The sequence below is a fragment of the Myxine glutinosa genome, chromosome 7 (assembly GCF_964187855.1).
Source record: "Myxine glutinosa chromosome 7, kmMyxGlut1.1, whole genome shotgun sequence".
Classification (NCBI taxonomy): domain Eukaryota; kingdom Metazoa; phylum Chordata; class Myxini; order Myxiniformes; family Myxinidae; genus Myxine; species Myxine glutinosa.
Genome location: NC_136267.1, coordinates 100,961,627 through 100,974,742, shown reverse-complemented (window position 1 = coordinate 100,974,742; position 13,116 = coordinate 100,961,627). Strand labels below are relative to the sequence as shown.

The following is a 13,116-nucleotide window of genomic DNA, read 5'->3' as shown; positions in this document are numbered from 1 at the left end:
TGGGACCGATCCACAGATGGGTTCCAACATCACTACTACCTTCTTTAATGGCCTCAATTATGTCCACCTTCTTGTAGGTTGGCCAGGGAACGTTTTTGGCCAAAGTCCTTCATAAACTGCGACTAAATGTGGCAGGAATTAGTTACGTATTCAGTATTCCAGGAATAACTCGCATACTCTTGGGATAGAAATATCTGATACAATATAAGACAGTAAGACACTGCGGGATATTTAACGTCCACCAACTAATAGGACAAAATGGCTCCTCAGCTTATCACACATCCTAGTCGGCAAGCAAAAATTCATGAAATACACTTGTCATGGCATTTTTATTACAAGTTTATATCCCAGGAGATGTCTTATATATGACACAAGGTTTTTAATGAGAGGAGATACCATCTCAAAATTTGACCTTGAAGGTCAATTTCCAGATCATTTTGATGAAAAATTAACCAATATTGGAATTTTCTTGGAAGTAGTTCCTTACCATTTGTCAAATGTAAATAAAACTTGGTATCCCTTCCAGATGCATTTCCTATCGTGCAATAAGGCCCACATCACATGTTTTTCCACTCTCAAAAGAGCCAGAAAACATCTGTCCAACCTCAAAATTTAACTTTCAAGCTCGTCCCCCTACTATAAAACCTGGTAGTGCCTTGTTCAGTCTGTCTCCGGAGTATGTTCCTCCTACATCCCTTCCCTCTCTTCAAATGGCACCACAGCCACCTCTGCTCGTGAAAAGGCCGAATGCTTCACTTCTGTGCTTGCTGCCAAATATTGTGTCCCCAATCACACCCTACTGCTCGTGGACTCTGTCTGAGAAGGTGAAGTTTCGATCCGTCAATCCTCAATTCTGATTACGCCAACTCGACTGGACGGCATCAGCTCACATGTCCTAGCGACGTGCTCTGCTGCTCTTGCACATCCGATCTCTGCCCTTTTCACCCCATCGTTTGCCCTAAGTCATCTTTCTTCTGCTTGGAGATCAGCAAACATCACTGCATTACATAAAAAGTTGCAAAAACGGATCCCCTTAACAACAGACCAATTAGCTTATTTGCAATCATCAGCATCATCATAGAATCCATCATTGCAGTTGATATGAAATCCTTCCTTTTCTCTAACCTCCTCATCTCAGATCAGCAATTCAGATTCAGACCAGATCACTCCACCTCAGACATGCTGTTTCTCCTCACCCAACAATTAGTGATTACTCATGTCACCCCGCGTGCAATGCATATAAAAATTTGCAAATATGCATTTGCATATAGCTTAAGACTCCCTATAATGAGAACTAGGAATGTTTGCAATTTTTATCAGTACCGTTATTTGCAGCAATCCAAGATGGCCACCAAGATGGCCACCAAGACAAAAAAATTGACGTATTTGTGGTTCTAATGGACAGAAAATAACAAATTACATGTCTATTCCTATGCTTTTCAGGTCAAGGAATTAATTTCCAGCATTTCGAGATTATTTGGAGCGAAATATTTCATACAGTTTCGTTGTGTATATATACAGTGCATTCAGAAAGTATTCAGACCCCTTCACTTTTTTCACATTTTGTTATGTTGCAGCCTTATGCTGAAATCGTTTAAATTCATTTTTTCCCTCATCAATCTACACTCAATACCCCATAATGACAAAGAGAAAACAGGATTTTAGAAAGTTTTGCAAATTTATTAAAAAGAAAAAACTGAAATATCACATTTACATAAGTATTCATACCCTTTGTTATGACACTTGAAATTTAGATCAGGTGCCTCCCATTTATCTTGATCATCTTTGAGATGTTTCTACACCTTGATTGGAGTCCACCTGTGGTAAATTCAATTGAATGGACATGATTTGGACAGGCACACACCTGTCTATATAAGGTCTCACAGCTGACAATGCATATCAGAGCAAAAACCAAGCCATGAGGTCAAAGGAACTGCCTGCAGAGCTCAGAGACAGGGTTGTGTCGAGGCACAGATCTGGGGAAGCCTACAAAAAATTTCTGCTGCATTGAAGGTTCCCAAGAGCACAGTGGCCTCCATAATTCTTAAATGGAAGAAGTTTGGAACAACCAGGACTCTTCCTAGAGCTTGCCGCCCGGCCAAACTGAGCAATCGGGGGAGAAGGGCCTTGGTAAGAGAGGTGACCAAGAACCCGATGGTCACTCTGGCTGAGCTCCAGAGATCCTGTGTGGAGATGGGAGAAACTTCCAGAAGGCCAACCATCACTGCAACACTCCACCGATCTGGGCTTTATGGTAGAGTGTCCAGACGGAAGCCAAACAGTTCAATCTTGGTTTCATCAGACCACAGAATCTTGTTTCTCACAGTCTGAGAGTCCTTTAGGTGCTTTTTTCAAACTCCAAGCGGGCTTTCATGTGTCTTTCACTGAGGAGAGGCTTCCGTCTATATGGTCGTTTGACAAGGGACAAAGCACTATAAGTCATCCAGCTCTAGATTGCATGATGTAGACTGTAGAATGCTGCTAGTTTTGCATGCTTCCTATCATGGAAATGCTACAAAGAAACTGTTAATCCAATTAATATATTCAGGGATAAGAAAAGAATTAATATATCTGTGAACACGCTGTTTCAAGTAACTCAAGTGACTATCTTGGAGAAAAGGTCAGGCGTCCATCTCAATCCACTTCACAAAAGCTGGCTGAGGTCGGCGATGAAGGCAATGCCAGTGTGTGCACCAGGTCATCTTTTGAAGCATTTAACAACCTTTGTGCTTTGTTTTCCAAATTGTTGACAATTCTTTGCCTTTGCATGACGTTTCCACATACAATGCAGGTGGAAAGCTGAGATATGCTGTAGAACCTTCAAACAATGTGAAATGGAAGGTTCAAATGAGTACAGCCATAGATGTGAGTGATGCTGGAGCCATAGATGTGAAGTGTCATCTTCCGTGCTGGGTGAAAAATGCACAGTGAAGAACCGTGACCAGCGACTAGTCAATCCAGACAAATAAAACATTTTGGGCCTGAATCTGTTGGAAAAGTAATAGAACCACCTGTGGAGGCCATTTTTCCCCGCAGAGCAAGAGTTGGCCTTTTTCGGGCACCGTGGTCCCCATTTTTAAGCAATTTTTATGACCGGATGCTCCTCCTGCCACCAACCCTGTTAGTCGCCTCTTGCGACACACAGGGAATTCCCAGTGAACTGGTACTCAATTTGCCGACCTCGGAAGGATGACAGGCTGAGTCAGCCCCCCTGGTGTTAATTCAGCGATCGACCGGGATTCGAACCCAGCACCCTAGGATCCCAACCCGGCACCCTAACCGCTAAGCCAACACCAGGCTCGTTGGAAAAGTAATAGGTGACATCGAATTAATTTCGCTTGTAAAATCTTTGCTTCACCAGGGTTCCATACTGTCCATTGCTGAACTACATGATCGCAAACTATCGAACTTACAAGTTTGAAGTAGCCTTTTTCGTAAATAATAGTGATGCAGATGCTACTCCCTCTGGCTTGAAGACCCTTTTACATTGGATGATCAAAGGCCCTGTCAATGACCTGCAAACTGAACTTTGGGATTCTGAAGTTCAAAGAAACGTGGAAGCCATGAGTCAGAAATTGTGAGGGTCAGAAATTGCCACCACCTAAAGGTGCACTACACCAAGCGATCCTCGGAGCACAGGACCAGGCCATGGTCTGGCAAACTGAAATTGTGCCTAAACATGTTCTTCCACCACCATCGGACTTCGGATGGTACTTCGACGACGGCAGGTACAGCCCAGTTACACCACTCCTGCCACCAGCTCCTGATGGAGTAATTCAACTCGTCACGTGTCGATGCAGAAAAAGCAACTGTTCAGCTCGATGTTCATGTCGCTAAAACAACCTTGCTTGCACTGCACTGCGCATGCGTGCAGCCGATGGGTGCAGCAACTGCAATTTAAACCGTCTAGATGAGGATACATGATCTGATGAGGACGATTCATTGTGAATATGGATATTGCTATGGTATTCTCTTTTATTACCATGTCGTGCTTACACCAGCACCTTGTCAAATGGGGAATAACGGACTTTCATATGGTCTTAGATATTAAATAAAATAAGGTGCACGGACACCAACGAATGTTTTACAAGTGTCGGTCTTAAGGCAGCTGGTATCTTATAATTAATATCTTCATTTGTAAAGTTGCAGAGCAAGATTTCTTCGTACACTTCGGGAGGGATTCATTGTTCCTCAAACAACACATTTCAAGGTTGTAGATGCAGTTAGTTACCTTTAGTTACCTTCGTTAACGGTTACAATCGACCATTTCCTGCTACATCATTTCTGTGCTATTTTATTTTATTTTATAACATATTTTTATTTTTTTATCGGGCCTTTTGTAATAGTTGGAGGTAATCATCAGCAAATAAAGATTGGATGACTTGTTAAATGCGAGTTATAAAAGTTTTGTGCATAGGAATGTGTGGAATATAGGTTCAGTTTGTATGTTGAAGTGTTCAGGAGATTCCTACATCATCTGATGAGAATAGTTCATTATCTCCACCACCGAAGATTCAGATGAAGTTATTTTTTTCACCTCAGTCTGTCTGTCTGTGAACAAGATATCTCAAAAGGTTGTGGACGGATTCTGACGAAACTTGGGGGAGAGGTTGCGTGTGTGAAAAGGAAGAATTGGTTCAATTTCCGTGGAGATCCAGATCCGGATCCGGCTACTAGAATTTTTACGTGATTTTTCGCCATTGGGAGATTGGGCCAAAAACGATACATAGCAGGATATCTCAAAAAGTTATGGACGGATTTGGACGAAACTTGGGGGAGACTTTGCATGTGTGACAAGGATGAATTGATTCATTTTTGGTAAAGATTCAAATGTGGATCGGGATCAGATAATTATTTAATTTTTTAAGTGATTCTTCACCATCGAGAGATCGGGTGAAAAAAGCGATAAATAACATGATATTTAAAAAGTTATGGATGAGTTATGACTAAACTTGGTGGATGAGTTGTGTCGGTGACAAAAACAAGCCGATTATGTTTTAGTTCAGGTCCGAATCCAGACCCGGCCTATCTGTGGGATACAATATGCGCTCTACCAAGTGCCGTTTTAGTTGTTACTAGATGAGATTTTGTATGAGATTTTGGTATTGATTAACAACAATGTGTCAAAACAATTTGTACTTCGCATGAGCACATTATGGCAGCTTTGGCCATTTTACATTTGTGAAATATTAATTTAAATTAGCCATAAATATGCAACACAACAAGTGTTTAAGAAAATTAGTTCATACCATTACTGAGTACACTGTATTTACATTGTTGTCATGATTCTATGGGTACCGAAATTTTGTGTCTATATCCAGGACGTGTTTGTGCTGTAAAAAGCTCTGATATGTAAGTTATTCTTGTTCTGTATAATGTCATTTCTTGCATGATGTTTTTCACAACATTTCAGTCTCTTTGTCCAAGGTCAAACATACCGCTTGAGTGAAATATAACATCAAAGTCCATTAAATATTGCACTAAGACATGTTTCATTGTCAAAAATGAGTTGCTTGGTCCAGAAAATGTGTGGGTTGAGCCAAAGTTCATTAAATATGTCAATTAGAAGATATCTGGCAATGTTTGGTCTTGGTGGCCATCATCTTTGATGCCATCTTGAATTTAGGAAATTTCAATTAATTTTAAAAATTGCAAACATTGATTTTTTGATTCGGCATTTGAATGGAACATAAAAATGTATGTTTGTAAATTTTAATCTGAAAATGCACATGGAAGTGTTTTTTTTTTCCATAAGCATATACACTAAATGGATGGAGGCCGTCAATGTTAGACATGAAACCAGGGCCGTCTCTCTAGACATATCTCGAACTTTCGATAGCATTACTCTCTAAATTCTCTGCCTCCGGCATTGAAGGTAAACCCTCCCCCATCTACTTTCTTAATAATCCTCTTGAAGAAGTTCAGTCCTTCAAGCTCCTGGATCTCACGATTAGCCATGATCTTTCTTAGGCAAACCACATTTCGAAGTTGGCCTCCAAAGCCAGACCCCGCATCCTCCATCATACAAAGTCCTTCCTTGTTACGCCTGAACTCCTTTGCACCTACAAGGCCTTCACCTACAGCTTGATGGAGTACTGCTTGCCCCTATGGGCTCCTGCCCTGCCTCAGACCTTGCTCAGCTTTATGCTCTGGAAACCAAGGCCTTCAAGATTATTGAAGTCCACCACGATAAAGCTGAGTCTCCGGGCCTGTCACTTCACCAACCGCCTCCTTTCTGGTCTTAGATTTGCAGTTTTTGCTTCTGAATGTTTGCTTCTGTATCCATCCCATGCATCCTACCCTACCCCTCATTCCCCACAGCCATTATTTGCCCCAGTCTCCCTTTATTTTATCCTTCAACACTGCTGTCGGCATTCCCTTTCCCCAACCCCCCCCCCCCCTCTCTCTATTATTCATATTCTTCTATTGCATCCTGATCCAATCAGTGCATTTCCACAAAGCTTCACTCCATATTAAAAACAATTGTCTTGAAATTATCAAATACTGCATGTCGACATTATTTCAGTACTTTACCTTAAAGGTCATTTTCAAGGTCATATTGAAGAAAATATTCACACAAAGTATACTGGTTCTGCTATGTCATTCGACATTTGTAAGATGATACCCTTGATACATTTTGTTTCTCTTATTTTGGAATTAAGAGAAGTTTGAGAAACTCAATAGTAAATCCATATCCATTTATTTCACTTGCCTTTGATATTACAGATCAGTATCAAGGTCAACTTTATAATTAAGTGTCTAAAATCAGTTTGATATTGAATTTACATGGTGTCCGTATTAATTATTTCAGATTTTCAGAAGGTAACCTAATAGGCAAATCAATTTTTCTTCCGGGTTCTGATTGAAAACTATGCCATGGAGGTGAAGTAACCTATTCCATCCAAACACAAAAGGGAAGAAGATGAAATTTCACAGTGCATCATTTTCCAAGAGGACAGCGATGAACGTCCGCACCCCTCTCCATCAGAGTATAGAAAGACCAGGCTATTAAAACGTTGCCAATGAAAGAAGAAAGCTTAAAGATTCTGACTAATAAATCATAAACTAGACTCTCTGAGAATGAACTATGGCAAGGAAATTTTTATCAAATGGCACAAACCTTGCTCCTATAAATTCAAAGCTGAAGTTAGGCTGAAACGTCTGAGGAAACGATCTCTACAAAAGCAACAAACAAGACCTGAAGAACTTCCAGAAACAAGCCAGAAGCCCATCAAGCACAGTTGAATACCGTTGTATGATCGCAATCTGTGTCTGTTTTGCCAAACACTATGCGGGAAATGATTCCTCAATGCAGCAACATTCAGTGTATCTGGAAAGGTAATCAAAATGGCACAAAAGGATGTTAGTTACCATGAGAGTGAGGTTGGCAGATGCTGCTGACATTATAGCTGCTGATGGGAAGTACCACATTAAGTGGTGGATAGAATTTCAGAGATAGATGGAAAAAGTCAATGACCTGGCCATCATGAACAGGATGCAATTGTGGATGGACTGTGTTTGGATATTATATCAGCCCTAAAGGTGGGAAATATGTATGACATGAAACATGTGTGGGAGAAGTATGTCAATCTTTGTAGAGGAGCAGATGTCCATATACCTCAGATTTGCTTTTCCAGGTGAAGAACATTCTATGATGCTGTTCAGAAATGCAATGGGCCATCAGGCAACTTTGTCCGTCCTCTACCTTGTGTTACGGATTCGTCACTTCCGTCTTTGTGGTTTTCATCCACTGGAAGCATTGTTAGTTCCATGTACTATTATTGGTATAGTTTGAGTGAAATGGAGATAACTGTCTTCAAAAGGAAAAATTCGTGTTTTAAAAGAAAAAGGAAATGGATCGGGAGAAACCAGAAGAAGAAGAAGAAGAGGAAGCGAAAGCGGAGCAAGTGAGGTCGGGAGAAAGGCCGAGCTGCTTTGAGGTATCGAGCGGACGCTGGCGAACGTGGGTCACGAGCGAAGATTGGTTTTCCCGGGAAAGGGATTCCTGTGACATAGTCGTGATCGCTGTGACAGATAAACCTGCGTGACGGGTTTTGCGGTTGATTCCAAAGTGAATCGTTGTTGGAGAGCAGGTACTCCTCCATTACGGGCCCTTCCGCCATTTCGGCTCGCTCCAGCCTTTTCACCTCGCTCCAGCCATTTCACCGCGCCCCAGCCGTTAGCCTGGTTCGCGTGTGTAATGTGGATTTCGATTGGGAATTCGCGGCTCTCCGTTTGGGAGCCGCTGAACATTCATACCAGCGTCATTGTCTGGTGAACCAAAGGTGAGAATTCCCAGTCGCCTTTTGGGTGCACCTTTGCCTGACCGACGTCGGCCCGACACCCACCCAAGGGCCCTTCGGCAGCATTGACTGTCAGCCGCCCGGGGTTCTGGTCTCGATACGACTTTTTTCTTGTGATCACCGGAGCGTGGATCGACTTTGGCCTGGTGCCGGGACAGTGACTTTGGGAATGTTACATTTCACTCACGTGGAGCACCGTGAGTTATCGAGTAAGAAACTGATGGTACCATCATAGGAATGACATGATATTTGTTGTGCAATTGATTAATATTGCACTTGTGCAAGTTGTTATTCTTGTGTGACATTAATACAATACTTGGTTTTGGTATTGATTGGTTGGTGTGGTTTCACCATTGGTCATTGGCACACATAATAACACATCTTTCTGCCGTGACTCCTTTATTATTATTTTTTTATATTAGTGACTGTCCCTATTCACCCGTAAAACGGGGTGAATAGGGACAGCCATAAAAATCCTATTTATTCCTATTTAACCCATATATGGAATTAATAGGGACTATAAGTTGCTTTTTAAAAAAACAAGAGAACACTTTCAACCCAAATATGAACAAATCAGTATGGTTATCAATTTTCAGAGAAAAAAGTTTCCGAACTTTTTTTCAGTTTGTGTCCCTATTCACCTTGCTGTCCCTATTCACCCCATTTCACGGCAGCACATTATAACCTCTACTGTACTTCAATTCAGACAACAATGGAAATCGAAGTCAATAGCACTCAACATCATGTTTATAACTAGAACATTCACAATTGGAGAAACGAGTGATCCCATAATGCATTGCAATAATGCAAATTTCCAACAAATGTAATCTATACTGAGAAGGATTTTGTAACTTTGAAGGAATATAAAAGAAAACCTCCCCTTTTATTCCCCCACCCCCAAAGCCCCTACCCCATCAATGTAATCATTTCCAAGTTTCCATTCTGTATTCTTCACCAGAGTGGCCCAGGGATATTTTAGTACTCACCAAGAACGGAGAGGTGACGGACACCTGTTCCCCCTCCACCTGAATCTGCTATATTATTGACTAGGCAGTTGTAAGTGCCAGCATCATCGACAGTGGAGCGATTGATGAAGATGGATGCAGAGAGTTTAGGCATTGGAGCCAAGAAACCGACTCGCCCTGCAAACTCCATGCTTGCAGGTGTAATTTGGCCATTCATATAGCCAATTACCTGTATCTGCACACACACACACACACACACACAACACACACACACACACACACACACACACACACACACACACACACACACACACACACACACACACACACACACACACATTACAGTTTTTTCCGATTGCATAAACACTAAAATCAAAAGTATTACACAATTATCAAAACCTTACACTCAAGGAGCAAAACATCGGCCCAGATTTGCACCACTATAAGCACAATGTCAGCCTCACACCTTTTACAAAACAATACACACAGTGATTTGCAAAACACTAAACACACTTGTATACATTAGACACAGAAGTATATCATGATGTCACATCCTTGCAATTCCAAAGCACGGACTGTCAAATTACCACACCTACGAGCCAATCGGTTAAACACAGCCAGCAGGTGCGCAAACACACGATTGCTTAATTGTAGACACACCAATCAGGTTTAAGCACTATAAAAATGCAGCAGGTGAGTTCACCTGTCTTCAACCAAAATGGAAGGAGTCAGAAGACGAAGAGTGAGGGTGATAGGGGGAATCCACGGAGGAGGAGAAGGAGGTAGAGGAAGAGGAAGACCTGAAGCAGGAGGAGAACGTGCTCAAAGAAGAAGAGGACCAAATTTATCAAATGAAATTCGCGCAACACTAGTTGACCATGTCGTGAACCACGGATTGGCGCTGAGGGAGGCTGGACTAAGAGTTCAGCCAAATCTTAGCAGATATACAGTGGCATCTGTCATTAGGACATTTCGACAAGAAAACAGGTAAACTAAACTCTGTCGACAGTTTACAGTAATCAGCTGCTTATTGCATGCACCATATCAGCACTTTTGATACCCCTTCCTGTGACATTTACAGTAGGTTACATGTATTTTTTTCTACATAGGATTGAGGGTCGAGAACGACAAGGAGGAAGGGGGCCCATGTTCACGCAAGAACAAGAGAGAGAGATCATAAACATGGTTTTGGCCAATAATGCTATCAGGCTCAGAGAAATTCAAGCCAACATTATCGGTGACCATGCCATTTTCAATACTGTCCATCAGGTCTCTCTGTCAACACTGGCACGCATCCTGAAAGGACATCAGGTTCAAATGAAACAAGGTTATCGAGTGCCTTTTGAGCGGAATTCAGAGAGGGTCAAACAGCTGCGGCATGAGTATGTGGAGGTACGTATTGTTCACTTTAGCACTGTGATGTTGCATACTGCACACGTAACCTTTTTACATGTAAATTTACTGTATACTAGATCTATGCTGAACTGCACAATCTTGTCTTTCACTGTATTTCAGAGAGTTTTACAGATGGATGCTGAGGAAATCCCGCATGACTCCATATACATAGATGAGGCAGGGTTCAACCTCACAAAAGCAAGAAGGAGAGGCAGACATATCATTGGCCACAGGGCTATAATCAATGTCCCAGGGCAACGTGGGGGTAACATCACCCTTTGCGCTGCCATTACACCGACTGGGGTCCTCCTCCGTCATGCCGATATGGGCCCTTACAACACACCTCACATTCTCACATTTTTGGACCGATTGCACAACATCGTCACAGCAGTAAACCAAATGCACCAGATGCAATACATTGTCGTCTGGGACAATGTGGCGTTCCACCGCTCTGCTCTGGTCCAGAACTGGTTTCAACACCATCCACAGTTTACAGTACAAGACCTTCCACCATACTCTCCGTTTCTAAACCCAATCGAAGAGTTTTTCTCGGCATGGCGGTGGAGGGTTTACGATCTCCGGCCCCAGGCTCAGGTACCCCTCATTCAGGCCATGGAGGAGGCCTGTGACCAAATCGACGCCGCAGCTGTGCAAGGATGGATCCGACATTCGAGACGGTTCTTCCCACGTTGTCTTGCCAATCAGGATGTCGCCTGTGATGTTGATGAAATTCTCTGGCCAGATCCAGCTAGGCGAAGGGATAATGTCTGGTATTTTCTGTACTGTATTTTCAGTTTTTTTCAGATTTTTTTTTCTTTTTACTGTAATTGTAACTGTACTGGATACAGTATTTTATGTTTGTCTGATATTTGTTGAGCTTACAGTGTTATGCACACTACTGTAGTAGCATGAAAACTGGGACATGTTTTGTTGTGATTCTCCATGTTGACATGTTGACTGATTTGGGTATATGGAGAGAAATAAATTATATTTTCATCGGTCTGCAGCATTGGTCTTGTGTGGTGTTTGGTGAATTTATTGTATATTTGCACTTTCTCTGTGTGCTTCCCTTGCAGTACTCTAATCACTGAGAAGTAGAATTGCTAAAAGTGTTTTAGGTTCGCAACAGCAGTGTGTAACTGGTTCAAACAGAATTAAGTCATATGAAACGTGTGTGTTTCATATGGTAACAGAATATGGTTTTTATAAATGAGTGTATAGTTTTTACAAGAGTGTTTCATTTTGCAAAGGATCTGAGGTGTTCTGCTACTTGTGTGTGTGGTTGTGTGAATTGTGTGTAGTGTTTTGACAAAATGGGCCCTGTTTTCAAAATCGTGTTTAAGCAATCGTAAAAAACTGTAATAGTGCCTTTAGTATTACTTGGCGTGCCTCCTGTCTCTTCCCTGATGGTTTAATCATAAGACAGCATGCTGTACTTGACAAACATATTGCATGTCTATCTGTGGGTGTCAATGTGGATGTAAAACAAAGTAAAACACATGGAAACAGATCTTTTATAAGATGGAATTGTTGTTGTTGTGGTAGCTGTGGTTGTTGATGTTTGTGTGCTCCTTCCATCTACTTTTATGTTTTTTTCTATTGATTTGCGAAGTATTGCTATATTTTCTTGTGTGCGCTCCTCCCATGTCCTTGTAAAGGGTTCCTGCTGTTGTAAAATAATAAATCTTAGCGTTGGAACTGCCACATTAATGCCAAAACTGTCCCGCTTCTTCTTCTTCAATCTAGGAAAAATAGACTTTAAAAACCGGCAAGTTTGTGATTAAAAGAATGAATTTTTTGTTCAAAGAAATAGATTACTAACTTTCCAACCAAGCAAATCGATTTTTACCTTTCCAACGGTACCATTTGTATTATTGTACGACAACAGAAACTCTTTACAATGCAGCATTAAAGACCGGAGAAACTTGGCTCCTTTTATATATAGATTCACACTGTCTTTACCCATTCTCAAATTGATGTGCTCCCATCCTACTATTAATTTGCAATTGGTCACGGACTTTGACACCAATACGAATTTTAATTACAGACCCTCGGTATCAAAAAGCTACATATATTGAACAAACAGTTTTAATGGAGCACCACACCCCCATTAGAGCATTTACACTACCGGAACATCAAATGTGGCAATAAATGTGAATTGTTGCTCCCAGAATTCCGGCTCGATGACACGAGACGCCATTTGCTTTTTTGACTGCCCCCATCCCTACACCGCTGAGAATCCCGTGCGGGCACGGGAAACTTACTAGTTTTTGTAACACCAGTTTTCTAAGATTAGTAAGTGCAATAAAGGACGATTTGATGGGCAATATAAATAAAGGACAATAAAGGACTTTTTCTAAGATTTGCTGCATGTGTGAGAAGTGTTATGATTTGTGGGAGCGAGACATGGGTAATGAATGTAGAGCAGAAACGAAGGCTGGAAAGGGTGGAAA

General features: G+C 41.6%; 1 protein-coding gene across 1 annotated transcript in view; it reads right to left on the bottom strand.

Moving 5' to 3' along the window:
• Nucleotides 1–13,116, bottom strand: part of LOC137431624 (uncharacterized) — a 203,617-nt gene that overhangs the window by 64,131 nt on the left and 126,370 nt on the right. Inside the window, exon 3 of the mRNA XM_068123152.2 lies at nucleotides 9,290–9,503. Within this exon, the coding sequence (XP_067979253.2) occupies nucleotides 9,290–9,503 (214 nt within the window). The remainder of the gene's footprint in view (nucleotides 1–9,289; nucleotides 9,504–13,116) is intronic.